Raw genomic sequence first — 16,211 nt, forward strand, 5'->3', positions numbered from 1 at the left:
TATGTCATCACATGATTCACATCCACAGTCAGTCATTAGGGGTCCTACAATTAATTAATTATCTTAATTTATTATTTGAGTGTTCTCCAATAAGATTCCAAATCAAAATTAGAAAGCAAACATCAATGATAAGTCAATGAAGCTCGTGTTTATCTCTACACACATGTGTTTCACACTCACTTTTCCAATTACATCTATACTCAAAAAAATACTCACAAAGTCAGTTATCTTTACCGTACACTCTTCAACCTCCACCTGCCATTAATGTACGGTAGTCTTAAGTTTTCAGCTCCATCTCTTTTTTCTACTTCCTATTGCTACCCTGTTTTCCTTACTGAAGACTACGTAATTTTATATATATATATATATTTAAGAAAAGAGAAGAAAACAATCTACCATGCCCATGAATTCTTCTACCTTAGAAGCTCGGTATGTTTTTCAATTCTCTCTTTTCACTTTGATTTAGTTGTGAAATGCTTGATTTGTAGTTTTTCATGGTTCGGAGCTGGGAAGAGGTATTATGACAGGAAAACAAAAATCATAGAGGTTATAGTGCCTTATAATATATAGTGTTGGTGATCTAGTTACTTAGTGTTATTATAATTACATATATTTATATATGAGCTGAGATACATAGAAAGATTCTCATATTTCTTGGTGGGGACTTGTAAATTTCATTTATTTCTTGGTATTTGATCTTTGATTTCTCTGTTTTTCTGGGTTTTCATTAATTTGGTGCTAAGAGAGCTGAAATTAATATTTTGAAGTTGTTTTATTGAATTTTATAATAGCATCTGAGCTATGAAATTTCTGAAAAGAGATAAGTGAGCAGTCAATTTCTTAGGATAATGATTGCCTATAGAATAATATTAGTGGAAAAGTTTTTAACATTTGCTTAAGAAGAAATGCCCAAAAAATTATCTGTATTATTGAATAAACAACTCTCTAAGTACCAATGAGCCTGAAGTGCTCTCAAATGAATATACAATTCTTTTGGTCCATTTTGTCTGCAGACCATTATTAAATACTTCTTTAGATTAAAGCAAGATCTGTTCTGTTTTATATACAAATTTAATAATAAGTTACCGTTTCAATACTTTATCTTGTTTGGTTGACTTAAATTCTCTCTCATTTTGCGTGTGTGATAGGTATCTTATTTCTTGCAAGAAGCATGCGGTAATTCCTAACTCAGCAGTACAATCATGGTTTTCTGAGGTCAGAGTTCATAAACCAAAGAATGAGAAGTATGGCATAGGTGTTATTCTTGACCAGCTAATGGATAGTGATATATCTCCACTTGTAGATATAATAATGGCCTTTGAGAGCTCAGATATGGATGCAGTTGACTTACTTCAAGAATCAAATGGTACCCTCAGTGAAGAACATCTTATGGCTTTGATGCGTGCCCTTGACTTTAAACTTCGAGTTGTTGATCTACAGAATATGTCATTGACCAAGGAGTTCTTGAGGTATGATTGAGATTAGTTACATATGATTATGGTGTTGATTGTTATTTCAGAATGTTCTCTAATTACTTCAACTGATTTTGTTCTCATTAGGGATCTCTGTCAGGGAGGCTTGGCTTGCCAAGTTTTAAACTTAAGGACTAATCATATTCAAAAGCTTGCTATGTCTGGAAAGTTTATACGGTTACACACCCTTAATCTGGATTTTTGCACTGCACTCACCACTTTGCAGCAGAACTGTTTTTATTGCATGCCACATTTGTTACGTCTCTCAATGTGTGAGACAAGAATCACTAATCTCTGGACAACTTCTGCTGCTTTATTGAAACTTCCTTCGTTGAAAGAGCTACGGTTTCAAAATTGTCTCTGCTGCAAGGACACCGGGGCATGTCCATCGTCTCGTGAGAAAACAAGATTTCATGGAATTGAGAGTCAGTCAAGTCTTTGTTACTATGATCAAGCACAGTCTGCTGATAGTGGTGATGCTACATTTCATTCTTCTACTGCAGGCGAAACAGTTAGGGACCTGATTTGTAAAGACTCAATGTTAAAGTGTGAGCTTGGAATTGGAAGCAATGAGAACAACTCAAAAGTAAAGACTTCAAGTTACCTTAAAGAAATAGATATGTTCAAATTATCTGCTGATCTTCCTGATTTGGATGGAAGCAAAGGTCTTCAAAATGAGGTAAGAAGTAGGGTTAGTAAGTAGATTGATGTACTTGAGCTTGAAAAAGATTAGATTAGACAATTTTACTCTAACATTTAGTTTGGCAACATGTAGATTTGGGAAAGAGGTAATTTTTCTGCAAATTCACAAAAGCAAGACTTGAAGAATCCTGCAATTACATTAAGGAAGTATGTATCTCATCACCCTTCACCGATATGCTTCGAGAAACATTATCGAGAGTACATGGTTGCTTCATTGCCTCATCTAGAGGTACTAGATAATTTGCCTGTTACAAAGATAGACAGATTAACTGCCAAGACTACTAGTAGAAAGTACTTTGAGTACTTACCTTATAAAAGGCAGCCAAAAGAAAGTGTTGTTGATATTTTGCATAAGCGCGAGATGGGTGGAAGCAAGGCACGTAACCAGAAAATGTCAATGCCAAAACAGCTTCACCCTTACCACCATAATCAATTGTTTTTCTCAAGGTCTCTTTGTGCTGCAAAACTTGGATCTTCTGAATGGCCACACTTGAGTCCAGTATCCAACTTCAGAGAAAAATTTAAACAAGAATGCAAAAGGCCTCGTCCGAGGCAATTTGAGTATCATCCTTCAGATCCTAGTCTTATGGTTTTTGGAACCTTGAGTGGTGAAGTTATTGTAATCAACCATGAAAGTGGGAGGACTGTTAGTTATATCCCATCCATGGGAGCAATGAGCAGCGTTTTGGGACTCTGTTGGCTCAAGAAGTATCCATCAAAGGTAATCCGTATCTTGTTTTACTTTATTGTTTGTGAAATTTGTGTTATTGTATCTCCTCATAAAATTAATTTGTCTAGTATTTAAGCCTTGAAATTTCAGATGTGACTTAACGAGACTATGCAGTTCGCAGATTCAAAAACAAACTTATTCATTTCTTGTTACACTATACTGATTTTGTTTTCTCCTTTTTTATTGAACATGTAGCTTATAGCAGGATCTGATAATGGTTCTCTGAAGTTGTTTGACATCAAACATACACCTCAAGAACTTGCAGAGTCCAATTGGGGCTCCTCAAATGTAACCTTTGCAAGCTTTGAGCAATTGACTTCTCTTCATGTAAACTCAACAGATGACAAGTTTCTGGCTAGTGGATACTCAAAGAATGTTGCTCTATACGACATTGACAGCGAAAAACGTTTACAATTGTTCAGTAACATTCACCGAGAACCGATCAATGTTGCTAAATTTGCTCACCATTCCCCTCACCTATTTGCTACTTCATCCTTTGACCGTGATGTGAAGATGTGGGATTTGAGACAGAACCCTTTGCAGCCTTGCTATACATCTTCAAGCTCAAGAGGAAATGTCATGGTTTGTTTTTCTCCAGATGACATGTCTTTGCTCGTGTCTGCTGTTGACAATGAGGTATGCCTGTAACTAATAAATACACAATCACACTCATAATCATGCAATGATCATATAAACTATGAATTATAGAAATGATGAAATTGCAATATTCTCCAATTTTGCCATGGTAAATGGTGACTAAGTTTTGAGAGTTTTGACAGGTTAAACAACTCTCAGCAGCAGATGGGAGGCTGTTGATGACTCTTGAGATAGCTTCAACAGGAAGTGCTTATAACTATACTCGTTCATATTATATGAATGGAGGGGATTACATCATTAGTGGTAGTTGTGATGAACATGTCATTCGCATTTGCTGCTCTCAAACTGGAAAACGACTCAGGGATGTCTACTTGGAGGTACTTTTTCAAGTTAATGAGTCACTTTTAGCTGATTTGTTTGTGTACTTTAATAAGCTCTTATATATTTCATTCTTGTTTGTAGGATTTTGAGACAGGAAACTCAATGTTCGTGCAATCATTAAGAAGCGATCCATTTAGAGTGAGTTTGTTTTGTTCATTCTAGTATTATGCTTTCACTGACCAAATAAAGGCATAATAATAAATCTAACTGTTACTATAAAACCAGGATTTCAACCTGAGTGTGTTGGCAGCATCTACACGCCCAAGCTCAAAGTGGGAGATCATCAAGGTAACTTGGTAACATTGTTGTTTATTGTGATTGTTATGTGTAGTGTATGTCATAAAAGTTGGAAGACTAAACATATAATTTGGTGTCAAAACTACTAAATTTCAGGTCAATATGCTGGCTTCATCCAACTCTCAGGAACAGGAAGCAATTTTTTTCTAGTTGCTACAGTCTCAGATGTTGAACTTGACATATACTTATCAAGTAGGAAGACTACATATATAATTTTGTGCAAATCAAAACTACTAAATTTCAGGTCAAATTATTCATGTGCAGTAGCTTATTATATATAAGCCATTATTTTAAAAATATATAAATATAATTGGATGATAACGGGATGATAATTGGTTCAGTTCAGTTTAGATGTTTATTGGATCAGATCTCATCCAACAATCGATCCGATCCAAATGGATTTTCAGAATTTACATCTGATCTGATCCAATTATAATTGAATATCTGATTATATTAGATCAGTTGTGATTGGATCGATTATTTGGATTGGATGTCTTTCTGCACACCCCTAGTAATTACACTGTAATTATGTAATTGAAGTTACTTGAAGAGTTCCAATTACTCTCCAATTCGCATGTACCCATGAGAATTTAGTATAATTACACTGTGTAATTTTAAAAAAAATTCTATTTTAAATATCAACTACTAAAAATATTATTTTCATGTGTAAATACTAACTATTTTATCAAACAAAATATCAAAAATTCATATAATTACTATCTCATATTTAAACTTATTTTTATAATGTAATTATTAGACAAGTAATTACTACTCTAGCAATTACCCATAATTTTTTATGTAAGTAAGTTTTCAATTGTTTAGGTGATGTCATATATATATATATAATTCATCCAACAAATGCGATTATTGTTAGGCTATTTTTAGCCTATGTTTTGGATCCAATTTATGTGCATTCTTAGCTGTGTTGGGACGGAATTACGCTTGTTTTCTATGTTTTCAGGTTCTTTGGAGTAAAAGAGGTCTCGGGTGCAGAAATTCATTAAAAGACGTGCTGAGCCGAAGAAAAACTTAATTTTTGAGTTTTTGCATATACGGCCGGCGATGAAGAGGCTCGCCGCGGCGAGTTACGAGATACAGAGAGTGCCTAAATTTGGCACATTCTCGCCGCGGCGAGAGGAAGCTTGGCCGCGGCGAGATCCCGTACGGACCAGGGGCATTTTCGTCCATCGAACCCTAAATTTCAATTATAAATAGAAAACTGCGATTTGAAGTCAGAGAGAGCGATTTGGAACCCTAAAACACAGCTGAGAGCGGCAGGAAGAGCGTAGAGATTCAAGTGAAGATCCAGAATTCACCCTTAAGCGATTCTTTTCTTTATTCCTCTTTAATTTATTTATGTTGAATATTGCTATAGGAATGGTTATGGATTTGTTTCTGAACTAAATTTCCCATTTAGGGAGGATGATGATTGTTGTTTAATGTTTTCCTAGTTAATGTTTAATTACCATTCCTCAATTCTTGTGTGTGTGAAATTATCTTAATTTGTGTTTAATTTCATGTTTAAGATTGATCACCTTGTGCATGCTCTATGATCTCAATTCAAAATCTGAAAAGTGAGAATTGAGAATGCTAAAATTAAGATAATCGATGTTCTATGTGAAACGAAAGTATTTACATGACTTATGTGACGAGTAGATTATTGCGAATCTTTGATTTCATGTTAGTTTAATTAAGGAATTAATTAGATAACATGTGATTTAGAATCTAGAAGATGCGAAAGGAGCTAGGTTATTTTATAATACGTCATTCACCCCGAGAATAGGATAGTAATTAATCATTAACAATTTGGGTAAACAACGACGGGATTCTCCTCCCTATTGTCTCATCTTGCTCAACTTTAAAGCATGTGTTATTAAGTTTTACGAATTTCTTTCATATTTCGTTTTTTAAATCATAATTGCTTTTGATTTACCGGAATAGAATCATAAGTATAATTTAGTGGTACTTAATCCAATTCCACGTGGGATCGACCTCCTGTGTGAGATTTACTACTTGATTGCGTATGCTTGCGTAGCGTTTATAAAAATATAGCAACAAGTTTTTGGCGCTGAATTCTTAGGGAATTGTTTAAAGATTAATATTATATAAAATTATACTAACTTCTACTTTGGTATATTCTTTCTTGCTAATTTCTAATCTGTTCTTGCAAGATTGTTTCTATCTATTTCGAAATTCTAAGTGTATGCGCGTGAAGGACAAGCGATCATAGTACCGATTGATCACGAAATTGAGAAGACTTGTAGGAGAAACGGAAAGAACAAGAGGCAAGAAAGAGTTTCGACAGCTGAAACATCGAAATCATGGCTGCTAATGTGAATGCGAATGCTCCAAATAACGGTAATAATGGTGGTGCCGTTGAAGATCAAGCTAATGGCGTGGCTTGAGAGATTACATTCTCCCTACTCTTACCGGAGTGCGGTCATGTATCGGGCCACGGCAGTGGATGCGAATAACTTTGAGATCAAGAGCCGCCATACTCGGATGGTGCGATCTTCGGTTCGGTTTGGTGGTCTCCTTCGAAGATCCTAATTTGCATCTCTCTAACTTCATGGAACTTTGTGAAACTTTTAAAGTTAATGGAGTTAGCGACGATGCCATTAGATTGAGGTTGTTTCCATTCTCGCTCAGAGAACGAGCCAAGAGTTGGTTGAATTCTTTGCCACCGAATTCTATTGCTACATGGAATGATCTGGCAACGAAATTTTTGTCAAAGTTCTTTCCTCCAGCAAAGTCAGCCAAGTTGCGAGGTGAAATCAACAACTTCTGTCAGCAAGATAATGAATCTCTCCATGAGGCTTGGGAGAGGTTTAAAGATCTAATCGAAAATGCCCTCATCATGGCATAGAGAAGTGGATCTTGGTTCACAATTTCTACAATGGGTTGGTTGGTAACAGAACTCGATAGATGCGGCGGTCGGTGGAGCTTTTATGAGAAAGAGTGCTAATGAGGCTTACGATCTATTGGAGGAGATGGCTCTAAATAATCGGCGGTGGCCAGGCGAAAGGAGTCAAACTAAGAAAGTAGGTGGTGTGCTAGAGGTTGATGCCATCCTGAAATTGACGACTCAAGTTGAGGCCTTGACAAAGGCCGATTGCGGGGCAAGCTAAACAAGCCCAAGTTATTTGTGAGATATGTGGAGGCAACCATCACTTTTCGAGTGTCGAGCGAGATGTGGATAATGTGCCAATGGATCAAGCAAAAGCCATTGGGAACTACTCCCAAAATAATAATTATGGGCACAACCAACGGGGGTTCTACCGGAGAGAATCGGCCAAACCCCGACAAAGCCAACAACAAAGTCCTAGTGGCTCCAATATCCAAGCTGATTTATTGCTCCAATTCATGATGGAAACTAGAGCCTCTATTAAAACTCTAGAAACTCAAATGGAACAATTGGCTACTCAAGTGGCGAACCAAGCTCAAGGAAATTCACCTAGCACTAGTGAGGCAAAAGGAAAAGAGCAATGTAAAGCAATTTCCTTGAGGAGTGGAAAGAATTATGATGGGCCTGATGTGGTACAACCATTCAATGAAGAAGTTATAAATCAATCAGCACCAATTCCAACGTCAATAGAAAAGAAGGCTACGCGATAGTCTGCACCACAACAACGGTCTCCACCAATCGGTATTGATCATCATGTGAAGATACCTTATCCTCGAGACTCCGAAAGACCAATCTAGACAAGCGAGTTTACAAAATTTCTAGAGGTCTTTAAAAGACTACACATCAACATTCCTTTCTTTGAAGCCTTGGAACAAATGCCCCGTTATGTGAAGTTCATGAAGGAGATATTGTCTAAGAAGAGAAAAATGGAGGACTATGAAACAGTGGCATTAACTGAGGAGTGTAGCGCCATTTTGCAAAAGAAACTACCACCCAAGCTAAAAGATCCGGGTAGTTTCAACATCCCATGCTCAATAGGGGGTTCTATACAAACAAAAGCTTTATGTGATCTGGGAGCCAGTATCAACTTAATGCCCCTATCAATGTTCAAAAGATTAAAACTAGGGGAAGCCAAACCCACAACAGTTACTTTACAAATGGCAGATCGGTCTTTGACTCATCCTCGGGGTATAATTGAAGATGTCTTGGTAAAGGTTGGTAAGTTCATCTTCCCTGCTGATTTTTTAATACTGGACATGGAAGAAGATGAGAATATTCCTATCATCTTGGGAAGACCATTCCTAGCAACGGGAAGAGCATTAATTGATGTACAGAAGGGGGAGTTAAAGTTGCGTGTTCAAAAAGAAGAAGAGACTTTCAAAGTATTTCTTTAACCATTGAAATTCCTACTTGTTGTCGACTGGAAGTTGTAAAGGATGGTCGAGAAGTCACTACCAACAAGACGAAAGGGAAGTCTAAAGAACGATTTCGAACTGTTCGACGACGTATGAAAAGAATGTTGTGTGGGAAATATGAAGGTGACTCTCAATCTAAGGAAAGCTTTAAAATTTGCAACATTGGAGGTCAGTTTTCTTCGTTTGGCACAAAGGCCCTCATGGATGCGAGAGGGGGATTCTACCCGCCACCACCTCCACCGCCGCCAAACCCCTTCTAAGGGGCTCAGGTAAGTTTCTCTCACCCTGGTTTATTTTCACACATTGGGGACAATGTGCATTTTAGTTTGGGGGGAGAAACTTAAAATTTTTCGCGTTTATTTGTTCTAGTTTAGTTTGTTTTAATTTTAGTCTTGCGTGATAGCTAAATTGAAAGATTGATTGAACTGTTGTTATTCACTTGTGCAATGGATTAAAACATAACTGTGTGCTTGACTTGCAACTGTTTGAATTAAACTGGATGTGTGCTAGGAAGTGATTCATGTAGATTTAAAACATTTGCTATTCTCACATATCACCTCTGTTCTATTTGGTTTGTGGAATGATTGATTGAACATGGAATAGAATTTGTTTGACATACTCTCTTGAAGCGAAATCTTTGATGATTTTTGTTTGGAAAGTGATTTAGGCAAGTTTTCTTTGGAACGATTGAGCCTTTCAAGCCTACCTATGAATTTTTTTTACCATAGTATACCCAAAGTTGAGCCTTAGCCTGTTTAAAAAAAATTTTTCACCACTTAACTGAGCTGAATTCGTTATCTTAAACTCTTTTCACCCTGAACATATCTTATTATGCCATGAGCCTTGAAGCAAGTTTGGGGGGAATAAGTGCTGTAAGTGAAAAAATATAAAGTGTAGGAATGAGAGATTGAAAAAAAAAAGAAAAAAAAAAAGAATAATATTGTGTGTTGTGCCTATGAAAAAAAAATGTGTCTTCTTGAAAAAAGTTAAGAAAATTATGAGGTATATACATAATAAAAATTGCAATCTCTTATTTGTGTTTTTGGGATATATGGAAAGAAAGCAAAAGAATTGTCTAGGTTTGTTTGGTATAATTGTGCTTATGGTATAGTATAGCCTAAATGACTTCTCACCTACCCATGTACCTAAGCCATGTGATTTTAACCGAAAAAGACCTATTGATTCCAGATAGAAATTTGTCAACATTAGCGGAGAGAGGTATGTCATTCAAACTTATTGATCATGTGTTAGTGGGATGTTGGAAAGTTAGAACAGTTGTGATATTGATGGAAATTGCGATGCTTTATGTTTGTATGAATTACTTACTTGTAAACTGCACATTCAACTTAGTTCTTAGAGTTGGCAAGTTGAAATTCTGGTTATTGATGGATTGAAGTTGTGCAGGTGGTGGTAACAATTTAATTGTTGGAAAGTTCAGCTATCACTGTCAGTTTTTTTTTAGTTTAGTCTTAGTTTACTCGGGGACGAGTAAAGAGTCAGTTTGGGGGAGTTTGTTAGGCTATTTTTAGCCTATGTTTTGGATCCAATTTATGTGCATTCTTAGCTGTGTTGGGACGGAATTACGCTTGTTTTCTATGTTTTCAGGTTCTTTGGAGTAAAAGAGGTCTCGGGTGCAGAAATTCATTAAAAGACGTCTTTGAGCGAAGAAAAACTTAATTTTTGAGTTTTTGCATATGCGGCCGCGGCGATGAAGAGGCTCGCCGCGGCGAGTTACGAGATACAGAGAGTGCCTAAATTTGGCACATTCTCGCCGCGGCGAGAGGAAGCTTGGCCGCGGCGAGATCCCGTACGGACCAGGGGCATTTTCGTCCATCGAACCCTAAATTTCAATTATAAATAGAAAACTGCGATTTGAAGTCAGAGAGAGCGATTTGGAACCCTAAAACACAGCTGAGAGCGGCAGGAAGAGCGTAGAGATTCAAGTGAAGATCCAGAATTCACCCTTAAACAGTTCTTTTCTTTATTCCTCTTTAATTTATTTATGTTGAATATTGCTATAGGAATGGTTATGGATTTGTTTCTGAACTAAATTTCCCATTTAGGGAGGATGATGATTGTTGTTTAATGTTTTCCTAGTTAATGTTTAATTACCATTCCTCAATTCTTGTGTGTGTGAAATTATCTTAATTTGTGTTTAATTTCATGTTTAAGATTGATCACCTTGTGCATGCTCTATGATCTCAATTCAAAATCTGAAAAGTGAGAATTGAGAATGCTAAAATTAAGATAATCGATGTTCTATGTGAAACGAAAGTATTTACATGACTTATGTGACGAGTAGATTATTGCTGAATGCTGATTTCATGTTAGTTTAATTAAGGAATTAATTAGATAACATGTGATTTAGAATCTAGAAGATCTGAAAGGAGCTAGGTTATTTTATAATCTGTCATTCACCCCAAGAATAGGATAGTAATTAATCATTAACAATTTGGGTAAACAACAACAGGATTCTCCTCCCTATTGTCTCATCTTGCTCAACTTTAAACTGTGTTATTAAGTTTTCTGAATTTCTTTCATATTTTACTGTTTTTAAATCATAATTGCTTTTGATTTACCGAATAGAATCATAAGTATAATTTAGTGGTACTTAATCCAATTCCCTGTGGGATCGACCTCACCTGTGTGAGATTTACTACTTGATTGCGTATACTTGCGTAGCGTTTAAAAATATAGCAACAATTATAAGAGATGATATTGAAATTAGAATCTAAATAGCCTTTGTGTGCCCAGCTTTTCAAAATTTCGACCGATATTGTATATAGATGAATTATAAAGTGTGATATTTAATAATGGTTATGGCGGAAGAAGGGGTCTTATTTGGGTGCATTTACTCGCCGTGTTAGAACATCGGCGATCCTGACTTAGGCTTGGACTTGAGAAGTATGTACCGCAAAGTCATCAACCGGAGCTGTGGCCAACTCGGTGATCTCAACATTGGGTACTTTGGAACCGATGAACTGCTTCGCCATGCCGTTGCTAGATGAAGGTGTTATTCTCCTCTTAAAATTATTAGATCTCTGGATTTCTTGTTTTGATATTATTTTATTTCTCAATTATCTAAGTGATGACATGTCACTTGTAATTGTTCTTGTGAGGATTAGTATTATTCTGCTTTAAGGTGAGTTGTTGCTGACGAAAACTGTGATAGAATTGTTGTTATTCAATTATTTATTTAATTGCAGCAGTACCCCTAATGTTCTAATCTTCTCTGCATCATTGACTGGTTTATTTTTATTTGCTTTGTTTGAAATTTTGAGTTTTTGAGTAACCAAACAAAAAAAAAGTAGAGAGACCTGATGATCGCATTTTTGGAGTGTCGATGGTGAGACGTGTGGCTCTCTAGGAAAGTGAAGTCTCGCCGGAGAAGTGTGAGGAAGCCTAATTCGTAGATTTGAAAACTACCGTACCGGAGGTGTGAGGAAGCTGAATTAGTGGCGAGAATAGCTGCATTTTACAGCGTACATAACAGTTAGTGATTATTATTATTATTATTATTATTATTATTATTATTATTATTATTATAGAAGTCAACTATATCTTTACCATAATTAGTTAATTCTTTCATTTTCTTATATATTAATAATTTTTAATTGTTCAGTTATTCTATATTTTTTCCTTAAGTGGTATACTATATATTTGTTACTTTGTAAAGATTTTTTAATTAAATATTATATATATTTTCGGTGGTATATTTGGTATCTTTTAATAATTCAATTGTAATTAATTATCCAATTTTTTAAGTAAAATTTATGTTTTATTTTTAATTATGTTTTAAGTATAGTATGTATATATATTAAAAAAATATATATGTATGTATAGTATGTATATTATAGTATGTATATTGCTTTTTAAACGTTTTTGTTGTTTTGATATTTGAAGTATTTTTGTATTGCAGTGTAATAATTAGTATTTTGTTCCTTTATACTTTTAATTTCATTGTCTGTATTATTTTGTCAATTTTTCATTTAATTTTGATTACATGGTATTAAATTTAATATAATTTCAGTAACTCCTTTATTTCTCAGACTTTTACATAGAGATTTATTTTAATTCAAATTAAATGGCTATTAAATGCTTTTATTATTATTTATTTTTTAAAATTTAATATCAATAGTCAAATAAATTACATTTCAAAAAGCATATTTATTATCATTTTATATAATTATATTAATTGTATTAATTAATTTTATTCTCATTAATGATTTTGTTTACTAGTAATTATGTTGTCTTAAAATATTTTATTGATTTTTTTTTTTATTAATAATATAGAATACTTTTTTGAGTATTTATTTTATTTATTATTGATTGTATATGTTCTTGTATATAGTAATTCTATATTAAATAATTTTATTTTATATAGTTTTTAAATTATTTTAATTATGACTAATATGGTTTTTTACCTTTTGGTTTTTGTAAGGCAATATGTTTAGTTTTGTAAGTGGCTTGTTTTTGATTTTGTAAGGCCAATGTAGCTAATTTTTTTGTATGGCCAATGTGGCTAGTTTTCTTTTGTACGGCCAATGTGGCTAGTTTTCTAGTTTTGTAAGGTCAGTATGGCTAGTTTTGGTTTTGTAAGGCTAGTATGGCTAGTTCTTTGGATTTTGTAAGGCCAGTATGGCTAGTTTTAATTTTGTAAGGTCAGTGTGACTAGTTTTAGTTTTGTAAGGCTAACATGGATAATTTTTTGGTTTTGTAAAATTATTATATGGCTAGTTTTATTTTGTAAGGTCAATTTGGTGTAATAATAACACATTAAATGTAGTGTATTCACGTCAGCAATGAAGATGAGAATAAATAAGTTTTAGTATTTACATCAGAGAATTCTATGTGACTATTTATATAAAATTTCATATTTTTTTTTTGTTTTATTTGTAAGAGAAATTTCATATTTTATTAAATATTTATTATGTTATTAATTTTTCCTTTTTATTTTGTAGGTGCTATACTAGTGGGGCGTAAATGACAACTCTCAGTTTTGAAGTTTTTTTTGATATTAAGGTTTTATTGTCTAGTTCTCCTGGGTATCTCTGCATGCCCTTAGGATAGACAATGAATGGTTTACCTTTGTTTTCTTAACCTGTATTGGTTTCCTTTCAAAAAAAAAAATTATTATAGACAGGTTAATAGAATAGGTTTTTAAAAAGTGATTAGCTGCCAACATTAATATTGTGCTAATATAATATTTTTCGGTTTTAAAAATTAAAAGTACTTATTGCTTTTAAACTATTTCGTTTGTAGGTTCTTTTTCAATTTTCCAGACAGAAACAGTTGCGTTAGTAGTAGATTTGCGTTAGGCTCAAGATGTGGGACTTCTCGTGGAGAGGGTCTTTTTGATGAATTTTCTTTGGTCTCAACTTTGGAGGGTCAGACAATGTATTTGCATGAACTGGGGGTTACCTTTTCAGATATTAAAGTTTTATTGTCTAGTTTTCCTGGGGCATCTCTTTCTCATGTGTAGACAATGAACTTTCTTGGATGAAAGAAACCTCCCACTTTTTGTGTAACTTTTGTTACCCTTGTTATTTTAACCTTTATCGGTTACCCCAACAAAAAAAATAAATAAATAAATAAATAGCCTTTGGTCAATGTGCGTAAAAAAAAAAAAAAACGGTTTGAATTTGAGTTTCATCATCTCAAATTATTCAGTAGCATCATGTAAAAGAAAAATAGAATTACAACTTATTCATACCGATCAAGAGTCCTTCCCACATCATCCAATTTAATGAACACCTTCCACTCATCAGTCTCCAAACCATGAACCTCATTAGGCTTCGGTTTTTTTTTTTTTTTCTCGTTAAGTTAAACGGAATGAAAATAAGTTAGAGAAAAATGTATGCACTAGCACAATAAATTCTTTTTGATAACTTTTATATAATAGGTAAAAATATATCATATATATAGATTTCTTAAAATTGTTTTGTGAAAACCTTAATTTTAAATTAAAGGTTACAATAAATAGAAAAAGTTCACACCAGTTGTACAAAATTTTATTTACTAGATTATAGCAAAAAGAATGTTATGGGATAAATCTCATTTTTACCTTTCAATTATATATAATCATGATAACATTACTAACATGTATTGTTGCCTACAAAATTTTAATTTAATTTCACACTTTGCACGAGTGTAAGTTTAACGTAGCAGCACTTGTTTTATGTTCTCTATCTTATTAATTTGTATTACTTATAAATCGTTGACTGGCAAGAAAATTGTTCTAATTGATATGTTGAAGTAGATAAATTAATCGGTAGGCACAAATTTTTTATTATGAGGTATGGAAATTATAACAAATATGTCCTTGTTATTTATTCCAATTGGGTTTAAAATTAAATATCAAGCCCCAAGCAAAAATATAATTAAAAATATAACAACCATAGAATTTGAGTCAACAATTTGTATATGCTCCACACCAGCCCTACATATCCGTTTAACACTCTTTTTTAAGCTGTAAAGTTGTTTTTATTGTTATAATAATAATAATAATAATAATAATAATAATAATAATAATAATAATAATAATAATAATAATAATATCAGAGATTTTTTAGGAACTAAAACCACTTTTATAGTAACAACTTTTCAAACTCAAACTTCCAATAGTACTAGTCTTTTCTTTATTTAAAGAGTCATTCTACTATAAATAGACGCCTACTTTTTCTAAGTCTTAGTTATAATATCAAAACTACTAAGCTTATTCATATTTCTCTTGAAACAGATTTTAATAACTACTGAAAAAAAAAAATGAAGCTTGTTGGAGTTCTGCTACTTATTTCAGTGTGTTTGAGCCCTTGTTTCCTTCAGTTGACAATGGCCGATGATCTAAGTCCAAGTCCTAGTCCAAGTCCAACTCCAACTCTCATGATTTTTCCAAGTAAGAATGATTATTAAAGTCGTATATTTAGTTTATAGAATAAAGAAATTAATAAATTAAGTATGTATGTGTGTATGTGTGTATAGGTATTTGTGATGCAAAGTGTGAGATTCGGTGTGGAAAGGCAGGAAGGAAGGATCGATGCTTGAAGTATTGTGGAATATGTTGCAAAGCATGCAAGTGTGTCCCATCTGGGACTTATGGTAACAAGTCAGAATGTCCTTGCTACCGTGACAAGTTGAGCTCTAAGGGCACTCCTAAGTGCCCTTAATGTTATCATCACTTAATTATAATCCAAACATATATTATGCCCTCTCATTTATTGGCTTTTTTTTTATGTATTAATGAATTTGGAAAGTATATCATCACATTATTTCCAATTTATACAATTTGAATTCTTATGTTTCATTGATTTATGATCAACTACTATGATTCTAAACTCCACCTATTCAACCAAATAAACATTAACATAAATAATAATAAAAATAGAGGTAACGTTTTTTTAAAAAAAAAATAGGTATTTATTTATTTAATGAGTTAAAAAAATCAGGTAGCTTGGGTGACATTATTTTGCAAATTTTATTTTATGGAAACTTGAATGGGCTTTTTGCTGTATATTTGATCTTTTGACATTAAATTTGGAGAAATACTAAATGGCACAATACATCACAAGGGAATGACTCTTACGCATGATTTTAATAATAAAGTAAAGAAAAAAAAATCAATCGGCATGTTAATCTCAATTAAAACGAACCAAAAAATTAGGATTGTTGTTAGGGAATTGTTAGTTGTATACCTAATAAAAACAAAAATATCA

At 33.5% G+C, this 16,211-nt stretch overlaps 2 protein-coding genes and 1 non-coding gene across 4 annotated transcripts; 2 read left to right on the forward strand and 1 right to left on the reverse strand.

Moving 5' to 3' along the window:
* The first annotated feature begins 140 nt into the window (after nt 1–140).
* Nucleotides 141–4,815, forward strand: LOC115715084 (protein DWD HYPERSENSITIVE TO UV-B 1). 2 transcript variants are annotated; one of them, XM_030643883.2, is made up of 10 exons: nt 170–429; nt 1,149–1,215; nt 1,304–1,469; nt 1,560–2,151; nt 2,248–2,895; nt 3,100–3,540; nt 3,684–3,878; nt 3,964–4,020; nt 4,108–4,170; nt 4,276–4,815. In XM_030643883.2, the coding sequence occupies exons 3-10, from the start codon at nt 1,312–1,314 to the stop codon at nt 4,327–4,329; spliced, it is 2,208 nt and encodes a 735-aa protein (XP_030499743.2). In that variant the 5' UTR covers nt 170–429; nt 1,149–1,215; nt 1,304–1,311; the 3' UTR covers nt 4,330–4,815. The 2 variants fall into 2 exon arrangements, with proteins under 2 accessions (XP_030499742.2, XP_030499743.2); XM_030643882.2 differs by having other exon boundaries at nt 141–429; nt 1,149–1,469.
* Nucleotides 4,816–6,937: 2,122 nt separating this feature from the next.
* Nucleotides 6,938–7,043, reverse strand: LOC133037563 (small nucleolar RNA R71). Its single transcript, XR_009687653.1, has one exon. It is a non-coding gene; the product is annotated as a small nucleolar RNA R71 (small nucleolar RNA).
* Nucleotides 7,044–15,264: 8,221 nt separating this feature from the next.
* LOC115715027 (peamaclein-like) lies at nt 15,265–15,802 on the forward strand. The gene is made up of 2 exons (XM_061113959.1): nt 15,265–15,297; nt 15,456–15,802. The coding sequence occupies exons 1-2, from the start codon at nt 15,265–15,267 to the stop codon at nt 15,663–15,665; spliced, it is 243 nt and encodes an 80-aa protein (XP_060969942.1). The 3' UTR covers nt 15,666–15,802.
* The last annotated feature ends 409 nt before the right edge of the window (nt 15,803–16,211 follow it).

The sequence above is a fragment of the Cannabis sativa genome, chromosome 4 (genome assembly GCF_029168945.1).
Source record: "Cannabis sativa cultivar Pink pepper isolate KNU-18-1 chromosome 4, ASM2916894v1, whole genome shotgun sequence".
Classification (NCBI taxonomy): Eukaryota; Viridiplantae; Streptophyta; class Magnoliopsida; order Rosales; family Cannabaceae; genus Cannabis; species Cannabis sativa.

Excerpts from the sequence above, each read along its gene's own strand:
- LOC115715084 (XM_030643882.2), top strand. The coding sequence starts at position 398 with ATGCCCATGAATTCTTCTACCTTAGAAGCTCG. Across the intron at positions 2,896-3,099 it reads TCAAGAAGTATCCATCAAAG|CTTATAGCAGGATCTGATAA; the intron begins GTAATCCGTATC and ends TTGAACATGTAG. Across the intron at positions 3,541-3,683 it reads TGTCTGCTGTTGACAATGAG|GTTAAACAACTCTCAGCAGC; the intron begins GTATGCCTGTAA and ends GAGTTTTGACAG.
- LOC115715027 (XM_061113959.1), top strand. The coding sequence starts at position 15,265 with ATGAAGCTTGTTGGAGTTCTGCTACTTATTTCA. Across the intron at positions 15,298-15,455 it reads GAGTTCTGCTACTTATTTCA|TATGTATGTGTGTATGTGTG; the intron begins GTGTGTTTGAGC and ends TAATAAATTAAG.